General features: G+C 41.1%; 1 protein-coding gene across 1 annotated transcript in view; it reads right to left on the reverse strand.

Annotated features, from left to right (window-relative positions):
* pcdh7a (protocadherin 7a) overlaps window positions 1–6,150 on the reverse strand; it is a 29,680-nt gene extending 23,530 nt beyond the window's left edge. The window contains exons 1-2 of the mRNA XM_079461891.1: window positions 2,829–6,150; window positions 1,566–2,282 (exon numbers count right to left, since the gene is read on the reverse strand). Of these exons, the coding sequence (XP_079318017.1) occupies window positions 1,566–2,282; window positions 2,829–5,399 (3,288 nt within the window). The 5' untranslated portion in view covers window positions 5,400–6,150. The remainder of the gene's footprint in view (window positions 1–1,565; window positions 2,283–2,828) is intronic.
* Window positions 6,151–19,669: the final 13,519 nt, after the last annotated feature.

Here is a 19,669-nt window from a genome sequence, read left to right on the forward strand (position 1 = left end):
AGTGGAGTAAATGTCAAAGACAGAAAAAAATTTGAAGTATGACGGAGGAAAAGAGAGAGAAGTATTATGAAGAGAGAGCGAGATGAAGTGTGTGTAAAGGGATCTATGCGGTATAAGAGAAAATGGGTTAGCATTTCTCCTCTCTTCGACAGTCTATTTTCAGTAGCTACTCCTGGAAAGGAGAGCAGGCAGTTAGCTCCACATAACCTTATCCACTCTACATGCTGTAACACAACAACAGTGCAGGGTGAGACTTTCATTCTTATCTAAAACAAATGCAGTTTTTATTCATCTTTTCTATTAGATCAGATTAGGATTTCGCTAAGTGGCGATCACGGATCAGGGTTAACAAACAAAATTTTCTTCTGAAACAGAACACAAAGTTATAGACTAGATATGGGCCAATGCTTTGTGGCTGCCTATAATCGTATATTACAGAGTCTGAATTCTTAGAAAACTTAATTACTTGTTCAAAGGAAAATGACTGCAGTAGCCACTGCTAAAAGCATTGTCTTTATTAATTTGGGAATATCCCAAGGTACCCGGAGAATTCAGTTCAGTTTTGGAATTTGGGTCTAGTTCAGACTTGAAGCATCTGTCTTGACAAGACTTGTAACATTTTTGGTGCTACCACCCAGTCCAGAACTTTCAACAACGTATTTATAAAGTGAAAAAAGTCGAAGTACTGCAATTATTTCTGAAGTAATTATAACTGCTTCAGTCTTTAGAGCTGAACACACTAATATTTATTCAGATTTATATCAACAACACGCCTTTGGACTCTTTAAGAAATGAAACTTTAATGCTGCGTCAGGGTGAAAACATATATATTTCAACACATATTACAGCTGTCCTCCATATTTGGGGATATCATTTTTTTACCGTAAATCATTATTCAAAATCACCCTTTATGTTTGTCGTTGGGTTAACATAAATTTTTTTTTAAAAGTGCTTGTGAAGTGTAGTATTGTATTTTTTCCATTTCCTGAAAAACAGTGACGTCCGAGGGTTCGGAAGGACATCTATAATCTATAATTAAACTAAAGATCATTCTTTCATCATTTACTCACTGTATCACCTGTATGACTTTCTTTCTTCTGCAAAACTCAAAAGAAGATATTTTGAAGAATGTTGGTAACCAAACAATGGTGGTACCCATTCACTTCTATTGTATAGACACAAAACCAATGGAAGTCAATGGGTACCGCTGTTGCATGGTTACCAACATTTTTCAAAATATCTTCTTTTGTGTTCTCCAGAGAAAAGAAAGTCGTACAGGTTTGAAATGACAAGAGGTTGAGTAAACGATTACACAATTTTACCTTTTTTGATAAACGTTTACTCTTAATGAAGTCCTTTTGTCTTGTCATAAAAACTATTTAAAATTCTTAATGCAAAGCATATTTTTTTAAGGGTTTGTTTCTTAAGTGTCCAACACCTTTCAGGGCTGTACTTTTGAATATAAAATCTAAACATATCCACAACTAAAACGTAACTGACACTTTGTGAACATGGCTTGCAAGTACATGTTGAAGTGAGTGAATCACAAAAGTTCAGCTTCTTACCTGTTTGTTGTACTTGGCAGTCTGGCAGCTGTAATCGGAGCACTGGTCTGAGCTGAGGGACATGGCGTCTGCGTTAGCCGTGCCATTACCGGTAAAGGTGTTAGTTGGGGGCAGATCCTGGACAGCCTGGTGCTTCTTTCCTTCCACGGGTGGAGAATTGGGCTGCAGATGCACCGCAGGCAAGGGCGAGCTTGACTTGTAATGGCGGGCCAGATCAGGGCTCGATTGGTGACGTCTGGTGCCCAGTCTTGGGCTGCTGGGGTCCCCGTCCACTGCCGCGCAGTACCGGGCGGCGATCCTTTCGCTGGCATTGCTTGCCTCTTCGTCCTCCTCTTCTTCATCGCCAACCCCACGCCTGCAGCCATTCACCGTCATAATTCCACTGTACAGGGAACGCTCGGCTTTGACACTGCCGTTACTGCGCTTGTCTCTGCGTGGTTTGCGTCCACGTTCATTAAGGGAGCCCTGAGCTTGTAGTGGGGGAGGCTGTGGGCTGAAGAAGTCCTCCTCTGGCTCTTTCTTGCCAGCCTCGTAGCCATTCTTACCCTGGACCCCACACTGCCGGGCCGTCACCACCAAGAGGATGACCAGAATGACGGCAGCGGCGCCGGCCAGGACACCAATGGCAACACTCAAACGCTGTTTACCCAATGCTCTCTCGCTGTCTGGGTCACCTGCAATATCCAGAGAGAGTGGGACTGCAAGGCTGCGGGCCACCTGAAAAAGAGAGAGACATATGGAGAGAGCGAAACAGACTGAAAGAAAAGGCCAGAAATGGTGTGTGTGCCCTTTGATAACTGCATCCTCATTTTCCAGCTCTGTCTGCTGAAGCGCACACATGCACACATTCACTTTTACAGCGAAGCCCAGACTTCTCAATTATCATGTCAAGGCTCCGATATTCAATCATAGTTATTCTGTGCAGGCAAGTGTGACTGTGTATGCATATGCTTGTGTTTGCGCGTATATTTCATCCTCGTATTTGCATGTTTTCTTCCCTCCAATATGTATGTGGGTCAACAGCAATTTGATATAGAGAAATATTTATAAACAGTAATATTTTTTTAAATGTGCTACTTTATGCTATGGTTTCCTAGTCATGCTATGTGTAATATTGCAGATTTCCTTCCTCTCATAACAAATACATATTCAACCTTATTTAGCTAATGACCAATCACTGGACCAATTCTACATTGGCTCATTGTTGCATTTTGTAAAGTTTTTGTGTGTATTGTAACCATGTGATGCACTGCTATCTCTCACCTGCACATCCACTAATGTAGCATTGGCCAAGGTCTCATTGATGAAGACATGAACCAACGCTGTGGCACAAAGGGAAGGCACACCGCTGTCGTTGACCCGGACCACCAGGCGGTGCAGACCCTTGTGTCTTCTCTCCAGTGGCTCGGCCAGGGTTATGACCCCACTATTAGAGCCGATCTCGAACAGATGAAAGGGGTTACCTCCAACCAGTGAATAGCGGAGATCAGCATTAGACCCTGCATCATTGTCAGAGGCAGTGACTGTCTGGACTACAGTCCGGGCCCCACTGGCGGGTGGCAAGAAGGTGTATGATTCATTAGCTGGTGATGTGACGGATGGCAAGTTGTCATTTTCATCAGTGACAAACAGGGAGACTGTAGCAGTGGCGGACCGCGGCGGTTCTCCACCGTCAACAGCACGCACGCGGAATGAGTATGCACTACGTCGCTCGCGGTCAAAGGAGGCGGAGGAGAAAATGGTGCCGGTGTTGTTTTCGATGGAGAAAACTTCTTGCTTTCTCTCTTTGCCTTCCTCACCACCCTCTTCTTCATCATCCTCAACAAAAAGACTCAACTCGGCATTCTCTCCTTCATCTGCATCGGTAACGGTCACCATACCAACAGGGCTGTTGGCGAGCAGGTTTTCCTTGACATAAAATGTGAAAACTTCCTGGACAAATTTGGGAGCGTTGTCATTTCTATCTGTGACTTGAACCACGACGGTAGCGGAGCCCTGCAGAGAGGGGGTTCCTTTGTCTCGGGCTATCACACGAAATTCGTACCGTTCCCTCAGCTCCCTGTCTAGCGCTCCAGTGGCACGAATATCTCCATTATCTGCGTCAATGTAAAAAGCTCCATTAACAGATGGATCCAGTGAATATGCAATCTCTGCATTTTTGCCGCTGTCAGCATCGGCCGCCACTACAGTGACCACTCGTTCTCCTGGGGAGTTATTCTCAGCAAAATGAACCTCCACTAAGCTTTGGGCAAAAGTGGGAGCGTGGTCATTAATGTCCACAACACGCACTAAAAGAGAACTATTGCTAGAGAGGCTTGGGCTGCCAGAGTCCACGGCCACGATAGTGACGCTATATTCACGTGTTGCTTCGTAATCCAAAAGTGCTGAGGTGTGCAGAAAATATTTCTTTTTGTTTCGCTCAAAAGCATCATCTGTGGCTGGGGGAGGTGCCTGAGCTGTCTCACCCGCTGGTTTTAGTGTGAAAGGAACATCTCCCACCACAGTGCAGGTAACCGCACCATTCTCCCCCTGGTCATGGTCTGACACCTGCACTAGTGCTACTGGCGTGTCCACCAAAACATTCTCTGGAACCATGGCGGCACCGTCCCGTACAAGTATCCTTCCAATTTTTCGAATTTCGACTACAGGTACGTTATCGTTTTCATCTCTTACATTCAGAACAACCGTAGTGCGGTCAGTACGGGGTGGCTGGCCCCGGTCACGAGCTGTTATGGTGAAACGTAGCTGTGAAACTTCTTCGCGGTCAATACGATGCAAAACACTTAGCCATCCTGATGCTTCGTCCAGCCTGAGGAGGCGTCGCACCGATTCTGTTGCTGCTCCAAACACATACTCAACCTGCCCATTCACGCCGACGTCACGGTCCGTGGCACGCACCTGAAGGACAGGTGTGCCAGGTGGGGCGTTTTCCGCCATTTCTGCTTCATAAACTGCTCTCTCAAAGCGTGGACTGTTGTCATTGATGTCCGTGATGGACACGCGTAACAAAGCTTGAGAGGAGCGGGGAGGGGTGCCGCCGTCACGAACGCGTAGCACTAGTTCATAAGAATCACGCACCTCACGGTCCAAGGGCCCTTTGACAATTAGTTGTGGCTGCTTTTGGCCATCAGGTGTGTCCGCTACCTGCAATTCAAAAACGCTGCTTCTGCTGGCAGGCCCCACCCCCGAGTCCAACCCTCTCCTTCGGTCCCCACCATTCCCATTTGCTTGTACGTTCGCGGGACGTCGCAAAGACGAACCTCCGTCTCTGCTATCCTGGATGAGCTCATAGCGATCAATGCCGTTACGACCAAAATCACGATCAGTGGCGGTGGGAAGGAGATAAAGGGTGCCAATCGGACGGTTCTCCTCAACAGATAGGGTGAGTACAGGGGATGGAAAAGAGGGTGTGTTATCATTGATGTCTGTGACCACAATACGCCCCTCAAACAAATCCACCCAACTCTGCAGCGGACCTATGACTGACACCTCAAAGTTCAAAAAGCATTCATTCTCATCAAATATCATCTGACACTGGGGCAGCTTCTCTCTGTCAATCCTCCTGCTGCCTGTAGTCAGCTCTCCGGTTACATTGTCAATTTTGAAGTACTCAGAGCCAGATTCCAAAGCAAAAGTCACATCACCTGTCCCTATCCCGGAGGTGGACAGCCCCAGGTCCGCAGCAACGTTTCCTATGTGCACGTCGGCCGGCCCCTCTTCCGCCACGCGGTAGCGCAACGCCGAATTGACGCGCGGGAGCTGAGTCAGCAGCTGCAGGATGAGCACGAGGTAGCAGCGCGCGGAGTGCACTGCGCCAACGCTCCTTCTCCCCATGACTCTCTCTCTCTTTCACTCTGTATCCCTCTATCCGCAGCCTCCTCCGGTCCAGAGCAGACGGGCTCAAGCCAAACTCGACTCGAACAATTTCTATACACGCTTCCTATTCGCCCAAAATTCTTTTTTCCACCAACAGTCTTTTAGTTCCCCGGTCACGTTTTCAACGCGATAAAATAAAACATCCACTTCGCGAAGGGCTGTGAAGTCTCTGCGCCACTTTTGCGGCCAAAAATATTCCTTTATGCCTTCAAGGAGTTAAATTTGAGCAGTTTCGGCGACTTTGTCCGGCTCATTGAGATGCTGCGGAGCCTCGGCTCCTCTCGCGCTTTCACTGTTTTAAACTGCAATGCAGTAGAACACAAAAGAGATCTGTCTGAGAATTCGGCTCTCGCATTCGCATCTCAAAGCATGCGCTAGCGGCTGGGAACGAGCCAAACTGCCTTTAAAGTCTTTTTCCGTTACTATACGTTATCTTACCTTGAAACACAGCGAGGGGCAACGCTTTCCCCGCAGTCTTACGCGCGCGTGCCAAGCTCATATAGATTCCTTTACGGTTAACTTGACAAAGAGAAAGCTTCTTAGTCCGACTTCCCAAACCACGCAAATTGGCCACTTATGGAAAGATGGAGCGCAGGATAGCGAACAAAAGCCTTAAGTAATTCCTCCAGAGTCCGTGCTGGATGTGTGTGAAGTGGTTCAGGAAAAAGTCCCGCATTCTCCTCCTCCCCTCACCTGCACGTTCTACTGCACTGCATGTGAACGTCCCTCAAATGATGCTGCAGTCTCTCCCTCTCTCTTTCTGTGTGTGTCTTTCTCTCTCTCAACCTCTCCCTCTCTCCGTTCACTGCAACATTTCCCTTACTACGTAACTCGACCGTTCAGATGAAACGAGAGACCGGGAGCGTGTGCGGATGGCGTGCGTCTCGAAGGGGCTCGCGCTTTTCTTTAAACCGGTGTAAAAAGCGCAAATACGAACGGTCGAGTGTGTGTTTGCAAACGACCACAAAACAAAATACTTCAGGAGTGTGCAAAAATATAACAACACAACTGTATCTGTCAACGAAGGGGAAAACGGACTCGTATCAAACAGTTGCGTTTGACACATGTGAACATGATTTTTCTATGGTCCTAAATATGAAATGTTTAAGCTTTCGATTCAGCTACAAATTGATGATTAAAAAGTTTGTTCTCAAGTCCAATTGGTGGTTAACATGTGAGGTTATAATGGTTGAAACTATGTGTAATTGTCGCGTGGGGGTGGCTGACACGATTAATAAATTAAACGCTTAAAAACTGACAAAGGTCATAAGGTGAGTAGTCGAGGTCACCCACTAATGATTTCAGTAGCTGCTTTTATTTCGATCATATATTGTCATCATCTTTATTTCTGTTTTTCTCTGTATCCAATAATAGAATATTTTAATTATTGTATTAGGCCTACATTGTTATTACGATTATGTTATTTTTGCTATAATACATGACGCTCATTCTCATTGTGTGAATGCGGCAGTGTTGGCTGCGATCGGTTCTCGCTCATCCTCTGAACAATGAGCATGTAGCTATACTACACACACATACACACTCTCCGGTCCCAGCACGGGCTGCCCCGTAGCCACGAGGATGCGCGAGCGCAATGCAGCACCGACTGAACGGTACTACAACAAAAGAAGCAGCCCTTCTCCGTCTATACGTCCCATCCCGTCTCTCAAACACGCGTTTAACGGTCGGGTCGGGATCGGGTGCGTGCGGTTGAAACTGACAGGAAGGATTTCCCCGGTCAATCTCAGTTCGTCTGGTCAAAGCCGAGGGAGAAAGAGAAGAGGAGCGGCAGGTCTCAGCGCGGCTCTCCCGCTGCTGCTGCACCGGGGCTGGTTAACATTCCGCCGGCGTCACCACACGCGCGTGCTGGATGCTCTGCGTCTCGCGCCCTCTGTTGTTGCATCGCTCGCGTTTTGATTTCTCTTCCGAAATCAATCGCCCAGTCGAGATGGGTGGGAGAGTGGGTATCGGCGTTCGTGTCCCATGAGCACCCTCCATCACGTTAAAGTTTGAGTCTAGTTAGCATACAAGCCACTGGTGAAACTTTATCTTGTGCAGAACAGACTCAAAAAGCAATTTAACCCCATGTTGCATCCCCTGCATGTAAAATAGAATATATGCATGCATTCTATTCTGTATAAAACGCGTGTAAATAACAGCGTGTGTCCAAAATGTTGTGACAATAGATATTTGTAGGCACCTTACCAGCCATATGCTACTTATTCTTCATCAGTGGATCCACTTTCTGACTTCAAGCCCCCCCCCCTCAATGTCCTTAACAATATTATATACATATAATTAATGCATAGGACAGGTGCATGTTTATTTTAAACAATTTTAAGCCATCTTGATGCCACATGAAGATGTCACGCGCTAATTCGCATATTCACAATGCCTTTGTGTCATATGCATTCTGTCAAGTGTCAGCATTTCACATCTGTTTTGACTCTTTCCACCTTATTGGACATACAACCAAGCTGCTCTACATACTGTCTACTAACAAAAGCGAAGATTTATCCAAAAAATATGCCAATTACATTTGTCACAAACTGTAGTTTAATTGATAATTGTGTTGCTAGGAATTGATAGGCTAATACAAGCAGTGTACAATACACAATTTGCATAATATAGAATAATCATAATATAAAGATTTTTTGATGGATATTTACCTACAAATGCGTTCTTGTGGGACAAAAGGTAAAAAGAAGCGGTTCGCATTATTACCTCTCTAATGTTATGGCCATCACAAAGGAGCTTTCTCAGGTGCAAGACTCAAACACTCACTGCTGTGCAATCATGCGTCTTCTAGCCGGCGCATGGAGTAAGGACATGAATTTTAAACATGCAAAGGGGGCCAGGAGAATTGGCTGTGTATTGGGAGCACCAATTAGTTAACTGTGCATTTGTGCTTTGTTTGAATGATGTTATGTTTGTTTTCAGCATTGTAAAGCAAGTTTGCATGGAATTTCATTATGTTTTTTCGGAGTTCTGTTCTCTCACAGGGTTTTCTTAAAGCCAATTAATCGAGAATATGTCTAGGCACTCACTACTGGATCTGGACCTTTTGTTTACATGTTTAAATGTCTAATCTGCAAATTGCGACATTCATACAGTATGTGGCAAATATACATTATTTTACCAAGGTGGTACCCCGTGAATGCCTCTTATGGGGAACTGCAACACACCCGATTAATAATGAGCACACCAGGAATAAAATTCACAAATCTGATTCAAACGAGAAACATAATTAAAACCAATAGGGATTCTACACTCCAAACTTTTTATCCAGTGTGAGCATAGGGAGGAGCACACATTTAGCTCTCTCACTTCAAGAGAGCTGTTTCCATAGTTACTTTTATAAAGTAAAGCAACAAAACAGAATTGATGTTTAATATAAATGCAGAGGTTATATTAAGAAAGCGAGTGGGAGACAAAAGATCATAATAAGAACCTATTAAGCAAAAAAACTATGGTTACAACTTTGGATTCAAACCAGCGATCAAGTCGGCACCGGTAGTCTGGCTAACAAGGCTGAAGGCCACAGTCTCTACTGTCAGCGGCTGTTAGGCCTCTTGAGAGTAGGGAGAGAGGTTTACACAGCTTGTACCAGCTGGCAATTGTTACAGCACCATTAAACCAATAAACTCAATAGAAGCCTCTAACTAGGAGTAAGGGTTTGGGATAAAATACCAAACTGATTGGATAACATCAGTGTGATGATACTTCGCGTAATAGACTTCAATACTTTAGATAAATGTTATGATGTTGACATTTACAGTTGTTTACATTATGCAAGAGAGAGCATTATATCAATGACTTCAATGTTAGTGGCTCTTAAAGGTCCAGTGTGCTGTATGAAATTTAGTGGCGAATTGTAACCAACGGCTGACTCAATCCCTCCCTTATAAACACTTCCATGTTTATAGATGAATATTTGGTGCAACACAATGGTTTTTAGAGCAAAAGTGCAATGAAAAGAGTCGAGCGTCTCTAACGAATTTGAAAATACATAAGATGGTAGAAAAGTGGATTTACATGAAGTTCAAAAGACAATATGTCAGTTTTTGAGTCCTATGCTCTGACCTTCGTTTAGAAATGTTAAAGGGATAGTTCAAACAAAAATGATCTAATCCCCCATTGACTCCTATGGTATTTATTTTCCCTACTGTGGCAGTGAGTGGAGATGAGATCTGTTTAGTTACTGACATTCTTCCAAATGTATTTCTCTGTGTTCATAAGAACAAAGAAATGTATACAGGTTTGGAACAACCTGAGGGTGAATACATTTTCATTCTAGGGTGAACTATCCCTTTAAGATGACCATCACTGCATGCTCTTTTCAGATATCTTGAGGAGTATTGAAGTTACTTTATGGACTGCATCTGCTGCATGATATCAATTACCAAAAAATATTTTGATAAAACACATTTACACTTAATACACCTAACAGGCAAGCATGTGGCCCTGCGTATAAACATATGCAAATATCACACTGGTTTAAAAGTCAAAACAAGAAGATAGTCAAAACACATGTTAGCACGAGACTGGTGTGATAGAAGTGTGATCCTGTTGGTGTTCACATTTAAAATTATCTTGAAGTTTACTTCATAAGTGGCTGATGCAATACTTCAGATTGGTTTCTGTGCTAAAGATACCAGGAAGTGTCATCTTGGTGCTTACTTTTAAGGATTCTGCATTGGGTAAAGAAGTAATCCTTGAAAAATGTTTTCTTTATTTTTTCTGACTTTAAAAACATTTAGTCTTGTAAGTGTATTACTGTCATTATTTACAAACTTAATCCAACAGCATTGAACGGATGCAATTCATACATGTAAAAAAATTACCCACTATATTCTTTTGAGATATTCATACCTTTGTGTATATTTGCATGTGTGTGTCTACTGCATCTGTTTGCTTGAACGTGAAGGAAAAACTACGTTGTTGCTTTTATAATCTGTGAATACTGTTTTATTTCATCATAATCAAAGACCCGTTCCTTTGTGAACATGTGAGCTTAAGGTTGAGGTGACACACGCAGTTTCTGCCAATCTTATATTTATCTTGGGTACCTATATAGTAGTATCGCATACTTGGTATCTTCGAAGAATATTTAGTTCGACCAAATTTATAAAAGACAAAAACAGCGGTGCGATTATTTCGGGAAAAAGACGAGCGCCTGGAGCCATTCCGGGGGGGAACTACAGCACGAGCACACAATAAATCATCGCATTTATTTGCATGTTTACATTATGCACGTACCTGTACATGCTGACAACAAAACACAGACATATGACTTCGTTTGACTTACCACATGCGGTTCATGTCCGGCATCTTACAGCGCTGGGACCGTGCCTCTATCAGTTTCAAACAATTTCCAAATCCAGCGTTATATCCACTGTTTATATATCATTCATCATAGAAATTCAATGAACAAATACACACAGCTAAACCTCCGTCAGCCGAGTGAAGCGACATTGATGGGCGTGCTCTTTCTCACGCTGACTGGTTGACGTGTGGGCTGACTCTTTTGCTCGCTGGATCATGAGTGGAGTGAATCGAGCACAAAAGTACTACGGCAAGCTGGAGAAGACAGCACGTTTAACAGTGTACAATTCAGAATGCATGAAATTGCATGTTACCTCCGCTATAAAGCCACACTATTGAACTTTTGTTGACAGCTCCCCCATGGGGTCGATAAGCGCAATTGTCTGTTAACAATGTCGTATATAATAAGATTTCCTGTGGGCAGGGCAATAGATGTGAATTAAAAAAAATTTAGTTCATTAACCATTTCAAACTCTTCAGCAGGCGGGGGGCAGGGCTGTGTATAGCAACCCAAAAACAGAATTTGCAGAGTGTGGTTGCTCAGACAGCAGCAGAATTAATCCGGTTAAGAGTTGTATTACCACTTTAATCATTTTAGAGACATTATTTTAAACTTTAAACACTTAATTGTTACCGCAAACAGGCAGAAAAGGTTATTGTTTATGTATTTTCAACTACCTTGCGAGGGATATAGACATATTGAAATGATGGCAATGATGATGATAATTGTTAGGTCAGGTAAGAGCCACATCAAACAACAAAGTCACTTTGAAGTAATTGTGATTTTGAGATGAACACGCACGAATGGTATAATTACCCTGCAGGATGAAATCTGTGATTTTCTTTAAGATACGGCAGAAGCTAAATGGCATTGGTGATAGTTCAGGTTAATTTTGAATGTCGACGCCACAATTTCATTTCGTGTATTGTTCGCTACGAATCAGTGTCAGGCTTCTTGTAGCAGAGGAAGACTAATAAAATACATTGATACACATCAATTACGGAACGAATGTGCATCCTTAGCTTTTCATTTAGTTACATCAACAGTAAAAAGCTTTTTGTCTGGAAGAAAGAAAATAAGAGGCACATGACATTTTGCAACATTGATTTAAAGTAAAATCTACTACATTACACATCTCTTCATAACTGCAATATTTAAATTCATCAGTATAAAGTCCAACTTACTTGCACTAATAAGTAAAGAAACTTTAGTATGATCATATAAACAGCAGACCATATTCTAATAGAAGGTGCTGTATCATAATAATTCATTTCTACAAGGCTATTTTTAAAATATTTTTTTACATCCAAGCTGTTAGGTAAACCTATCTTACAAATCCATAAAAGATAATGTATGCAACGAAACACTCTCACTTGTATATTTTTATAAAGCATACCCGATTCTACAAGGACTCTGCCGCATATAAAACAAAATGTCAGAAGCGATATCACTGGAGGTGCTAAAGCAACGCATCAACACAGCAGCGGATGTCTACAACAATGAAAACACATTATTTCTCCCTGCTTAGTGCGGAGAACAAGTGCAGAGATCAGCTGTATAAAAGGACAAGTGTGAGCCCTGATATTCGCACTGCGTGTTATAGCTGAAACATGTTAAAATGTAAAGGCGTGCTTTATATACAGCCAAGAAAAATCATTTCTTTGAGGAGGTTTAGGAGTAAAAAGCCTGTCAGTCGTGCTGTGAATGAAAATCAGTGCAGCGGTCTTTTGATCTAGCGAGATTTACACTAAAATTCAACACTCATCAAAGCTGTTATTCCTTAAGTGGCACACAAGTTGTGCACAATGGGATATTCGTAGCACAACTTCTATTCAAACGATTTTGATATTCTCCATTCCTCCTTCCTTCATTCTTACCCTACCATTTCTTTCTTCTAAACTTGATAAACAAATGAACAAAACCCGCATTTCACCTCCAAATGAGTCATACATCAAAAGTATTTGTACTTTGCCACACCTTCATACTTTGAATCATGCAAATGCTTCTAAATGGGCAAGTCAAAAGCCATTTTTGGTGTAAAATGCACCACTGATGTCAATAAGCTTAAATGTGATCAAAATGCTACACATCCGTCAGATCCATTGTTAGGTGGTATCTGCCATGTATTTTCTACAGTAGCCCTAATCGGACAAACTGCTCTACATCTTGACGCAAAATCATCCAGTTCAAGTGTAGATACATACTCGACCCTCAAAATGTCACTTTGCCTTTTTGATCATCAGTGTATGTTTTGAGTCTCTTGTAATGTTTATAATTTGCTCAACTGGTCCCAGTGTGAAAACATGGATCTCATACAGTCACTGTTAGCAGTCAAATCCACTGAAAGTGCTGGAAAAGCAAAGAATGAACTGAAGACCAATAGGCAGTTTAACACCTCAGATCAAACAATAATAACAAATTATTAAAACAGTCTTGGACCATCCTGGTAAGATCACACAGTGTGAAACTTCACACAGCTCTTTTGTAAATTCAGTATGTAAGGAAATATGCTTTTAATCCAGGGGATATGATCTCTCTTACTAACAAGGGGTATGTAAAGTTACAGCTAAATATATAATCATGTCTGTCAAAGTCTTCCATTATATTCAATATATTTCTCAAGTTGCTGTTGACATGACATTTACACCAGATGTCGTTAACATCCCAAATAATCCGTACATACAAAGAAAACAAAACAAATAAGTTCACAAATTAAGTTATGTATTATAAAATGGAATGAGAAAATGTTGAACACGCTAACTGAAAGTTTTTTTAATACTTTGTTCAAAAGCCTTTGCTGATAATGACAGCTTCAAGATGGAGAAATGAGTCACACGTATTGCGCAGGTGTGATTTTGGCCCATTCTTCCACACAAACAATCTTGAATGTTCCGTGGGCCACTTCTATGAACTCTGATCTTTAGTTCTTTCCATAGATTTTCTATTGGATTCAAATCGAGTGATTGGCTGGGCCATTCTTGCAGCTTGAGAGTTTCCTTGGCTGTGTGTTTGGGATCATTGTCTTGCTGAAATGTCCACCCTCGTTTCATCTTCATCATTCTGGTAGATGGCGGCAGATGTTTATCAAGAATGTCTCTGTACATTTGTCCATTCATCTTTCCTTCAATTATATAAAGTTTGCCCAGTGCCGTATGCTGAAAAACAGCCCCACACCATGATGTTCCCACCTCCAAACTACACTGTTGGTATGGTGTTTTTGGGATGATTTGCACTGCCATTTGACCTCCAAACATGGTGTTTATTATGGTATCCAAAGTGTTAAATTTTGGTATCATCTGACCAGACTATATTCTCCCAGTATTTCACAGGCTTGTCTTAATGTGTTAAACCAGCTTTAAAATGTTTTTTCTTCAGCAATGGAGTCTTGCGTGGTGAGCTTGCATACAGGCCACTGCGGTAGAGTACATTACTTGTACCTGTTAATTCCAGGTCTTTCTGAAGTGGTCCTTGGCTCTTGGTCCACTCTTCTGATTATTATATTTACTCCTCTGTCAGAAACCTTGCGAGGAGCACCTTGTCGTGGTTGGTTTATGGTGACATGATGTTCTTTCCATTTCCGGATAATGGCCCCAACAGTGCTAACTGGAACATTTAGAAGTTTCAAAATCCTTCTATAACCAGTGCCATCAGTATGTTTTGCAACAATAAGGTCTTAAGAACTCTTTGCTTTTTTTGCTTTTATTATGAGATGATACCTTGGTAATGAGACACCTTTTATATGCCATCAGTTGGGGCTGAACCAGCTGATGTTCATTTTCATTGACAAGGGGCAGGATTGCTTTCTAATTACTGATAGATTTCAGCTGTTGTCTTGGTTTTCCATGCCTTTTTGCATCTCACATTCTTCATGTGTTCAAACATTTTCCCTGTCTCATTCCATTTTACTACACATAACTTAATTTGTGAACTTATTTGGATTGTTACTGACATCTGGTGAAAATTTTATTTCAACAGCACCTTGAGAAATATATTTACTGAGAAAAATGATGACGTGTTCAATATTTATTTTACCCGCTATATATGCTGTACTTGAAAGCATATCTCAAAAGTCATGTTGTAATGCCATTATCTTATCATATTTCATCTTAATTTATCATCTTATAAATCATTTTCATTAGACTTCCTGCTTAGCTAGCTCTCTCACAGGGCCTATATCTTTATCTTGTTGTGTGTGGCCTATCTTAAGTAAGGTACATTTGCAGATTGAATTATTATATTAAAATGCCTTCCACAAAATTCTTCATTTTTAGGGGTCTCAATAGAACAGTGTCTTTTATCATCCGGAACATAGTGAAATTTCTTTTTATTCTGATCCCTTTTACAAAAACATATATAGAATGCCTGCAGAGAGTGTATGCTGACTCGCCAAAGTGTACAACCTCTTTGTCTCTCTCCTACACACACACACAAGGTGATGGATGGTGTTATTACCTTTAGATCTTTAAGGGCACGGGAAGGCTTTAGTGGGTGTAAACACACATTCTATCATTAATGATTAAGTGCGCGCACACAGACACACACACACACGCGCACGCATGGCCCAAAACATGTTGTAACAGTAGGCATGTGGACACACATGCACACACAGAAACATGCACACAAGGTAAAATATCTCTTCAATTATTCAATATCACTGCATCCAATTAAGGCACCCTCGTATCATTCCTAGACAGAGTAAGCCCTCTGAAATATCTACAAAATCCACATCAATGCAGAAAAAGACAGTTTATGCAAATTTGTCACGACTGGGTTCAATAGTAATAATTTTAAAATGTGTGAAAAGAAAGTGCAGAGATTTCTTTGATAGTCAGTGGACTGCTCTCATACGCTGAGCATCTGCCTGTATTTCTTGTTCATCGCCGGTTTTGCTGATTGTTGAGTCGAATAAATATTTCATGGCCCGTGTCTCAGTTTTGGTGGCATAGGAGATCAAATTATGCCTTCACAGCTGCATCAAAGTCTCCCTCTCCCGCCTGCTTCATTTCCCTCAGTCTGCTCTCTTTCTCTCTCTCTCTCTCTCTCTCTCTCTCTCTCTCTCTCTCCCTCTCTCTCTCTTCCCTGCAGCTATGACTCTGAGGATCTTTAGACCCACCATCTTTCTTTCTTATTTTATTTTTTCCTGTCTTTATTTCTTTCTTTCCATCTAAACCTTTCTTTCTTTCTTTCCATCCAATCCTTTTTTCCCTTTCTTCTTTTTCCTTTCTTTCTTTCCATCCATCTAATCCGTCCTTTTTCCTTTATTTATTACCTCCTTTTACTTATTCTTTCCATTTCTCCTTTCTTTCTTTTTTCCTTCCTTTCTTTTTTCCTTTCTTTCCATAAACACTTTTTATCCTTCCTTTCTTTCTTCCATCCTTTTTCCATTTAATACTTTTTTCCTTCCTTCCTTTCTTTCTTTCCTTCGTATCTTTCTTTTTCCTGTCTTTCTTTCTTTTTTCCTACCTTCTTTCTTCCTTCTTTTTTCCATCTAATCATTATTTCCTTACATATTTTTAATTTCTTTCTTTCTTCCTTTCTTCTCTTCTTCTCAATGCACATTATTTCTGGGTGCTTTTGAACTGTCATATAAAATATGCAAATGAAACAAAATAAAAGTGGTGGACCCCAGCCTCAACTTTTTAAAAAGGTCATCCTGTTGGCAGATGTGCTGGTCAGGGAATCATATCCACTTCATTGGCTCTAAGATGCATTATATGAAACACATTGACATTAGCTTCAGTTAGCAGAAAATAGACAAAGTCTGCAGTAAGAACTGTAGGACTTTTTTCTAACAAAAAATTCAAACATGCATAAAATCCTTTAAAAAACAGCATACAAATCTTAGTATTCTGTCATCCCTTGCAAGATCTGTGTCACGTATTTTAAGAATAACCTTGCTAAATTTAGACAACACACATAGACAAGACACATAGCATTAATATCTTATACTATTGTTCCCCTAAGGTAAATTTGTCTTGTCTCTTTGCCTTGCGATCTTTCTATTATTTTTACATGAAAACAAGAGTATAGGGTTTTCACAGTGATGGCTTTGTTTCCCAGGGAATCTACCTCAAATGCACTGTTAAGTCACTTAGGATAACAACATCGACCAGATGTGAAAATTGCTTGCTCCCCTGGTGAAAGGTCCATATAGCCAGTCACTATTGTGCTGCCCTTATATATAAATGTGAGTTTATGTCCCCACCAGACTTTCTGACCAGCAAAACCAGCATGACCTCCCCGGCCCACCAGATTCCCCAGAAAAAAACATCTATGCCAAGAAGCCTTTCAGCCACGTGACCACCAAACCGTCCCAGACCAACACGGAAATTCAATTTCAAGTCCGTCTTTTTAGCAAGGCCGTGAGCACTTGTGCGATATGAAATCGTGTTCGACTAGAGGACATCGCAGTTTAATTCTTTTCTGAGATGCCCACAGCCACATCTCCCCACCATCAGACACATCCAAACTCACACTGATAAACATATGCACAAATGCAATTATCAATGCTCTTAGTTGGAGCTCCACCAACATCCTCTCACACACACACACATCAATGCTGAGGCTGAGCGTGATCCAGTCCTACGTCTGCAGGGCAAAAGCACACTCCTTCTCCTAATGAACACTTGGAGCTGTAGCTCACACCTATCATCCTATTCCTTCCTCACACTTGTTCAGACTAATTGCTCTATTTTCAGAACTGCCCTGCGCTCGGCTCGGTGTAAAACAGCTAATAGCACATCTCTGTAACACCGAACAGAAAATATATGTTCTCCGAAGGTATCTTCAGAGAGATTACGGGTCACCTTAATTATCATTACATGCAGTGTTTTTAAAGACTGTAAAATCTCATTAGTTTAGCACTTGAAAATATTCTATTTTAAAAAGTTTTTTTTATTAGAATATCTGCTTTACTTAGGAGTTATGAGGAATGTATTCATTAATACAACAATTTAATACCCAAATCATCGAATGGACATCTGTATCAATAATTTCTCTGGCACAAAACTAAATGCAAATATCTATATACTGATGATTTGTGTTGCTTAAATCTAAATTTCAGAACTCACCAACATTTTATTTGTTCCTCAAAAGAGACATAAATGTGTGTTTATTAATGGCAGAATGAATTGTGAATACGAAATCGTTTTAAAACGAGCTGTCACCACCATCACACAAGAACATCTGACAGGGTTGAGATCTCACAGTGTTGAGAAAACAACCATATTTAGCATATAACACATTTAATTATATGCACTCGCCGCTTTGGTTTTATAATGTTTTAGCTACATTTGGGCTTCATTTAAAATCGTAGAGTTTCTCAAAATCCCCCCAAAATAGTTATTTGCAAAAACAGATTTTAAAGGTTTTATTGTGTTCGCTAGCTGTATTTTTTGTTGTTGTTATTATGACTTAAAAGAAACAACCCAACTGCTGTTTGATTGAATTCACAATATAACACATGATTTTTGAAAATAAAAAAAGAGTTAAAGAGAAAATTAACTCTTCAAACATAGACAAATAGACAACAAACAACATGAGCATGTTGAACTCACAGATGGTTAAATTTTGAACTAAACAGCCCCTGTTGAAATTATATGTGTGCTGAGAAGATTTGTTAAAGGGGATATGCTAATAGAAGGTTACATGTTTTGTCTTTTGACTTAGATAGAATTTTGCATCTATGTACAGGTGCATAAAAGTCTATAGGCACCTGTACGTGAGCACCTGTGTGTGTATGTGTGTGTATATGTGTGCACCCATGTGTGTATTGGCACCAAAGCGGGGCAGATGCTGCATGTGGTCGATGCCCCCCTGTTGTACGGCCTTCTGCGGAAATGAGACTGTGCCAAGCCCAGCTCGTATCCAGCCAATCACAATTCAGTACTGAGGGTGAAACAGAGTTAATGTCCACAAACACTCAAAAGCACAATCACATATAGACACACACAAACACATAGTATCTTTCAGAAACAGAGACACAGACTTTCTCTCTCTTACACACCCATACCCACAGACTCCTGCCAGTCTGTGTTGTTTGCTGTGCCAGCTTATTCTCACCCTTTCCATCTCGGATCTGTTTTCATTTAGCCCCACTCCCCACGGCAGTAGCCTGCCAGCCCCCCTGTCTCTCTTTCTCTGATACACCTTTAACTATCACATATTCTCAATTTGATATGAATTTCTCATGTGTTTTTAAAACGTTTTCTTAATCAACAGAAATACAAAGTAGATAAGGAGTTTATGTAATGTCATGATCAGTAGGTCAAGAATCATAAATCTATTGGGTGAACTTAATATCAGGTTTTTAAGGGAAGTTACATAATAATTTATTCGCACAACAATGCAAATGTTAAAGCATTGTTGACACAACCACGTGATAGATATGTTAAGAAGTCTAGTATGTCATTGTCAAAATGTTTTACCACTTCTATCTTTAAAAGTGAAAAGGAAGTAAGCAGAAAAGAGATCTATGAAAATATTCTGGTATTCGAACAGTGACGGTACGCATTCAGTTCTATAGTACACAAAACTACAAAAAACAATAGGTACCACTGTTGTTTGATCACCAACATTTTTCGAAATATCTTCTTTTGTGTTCTGTAGAAGACAGAAAGTCAAACAGGTTTTTAATGACAAGAGGTTGAGTACATCAGATCAGCTTCAAGTCACCGATGTTTGCATACAGGACTATCACTGGATCTGCGCCGGCATACTTTCACACCCTACTACACTCTTACACCCCATCAAGAACCCTACGTTCAGCAAACAACGGCACCTTGTAATGCCTTCTCATATGGGCGCTAAATCCCTTTTCCGCTCATTCTCCTTCACAACTCCTTCCTGGTGGAACATTCTTCCCAATACAGTCCGGTCAACCACATCTCTCACAACCTTCAAA

This window comes from Barbatula barbatula (genome assembly GCF_947034865.1).
Source record: "Barbatula barbatula genome assembly, chromosome: 8".
NCBI classification, from domain to species: Eukaryota; Metazoa; Chordata; class Actinopteri; order Cypriniformes; family Nemacheilidae; genus Barbatula; species Barbatula barbatula.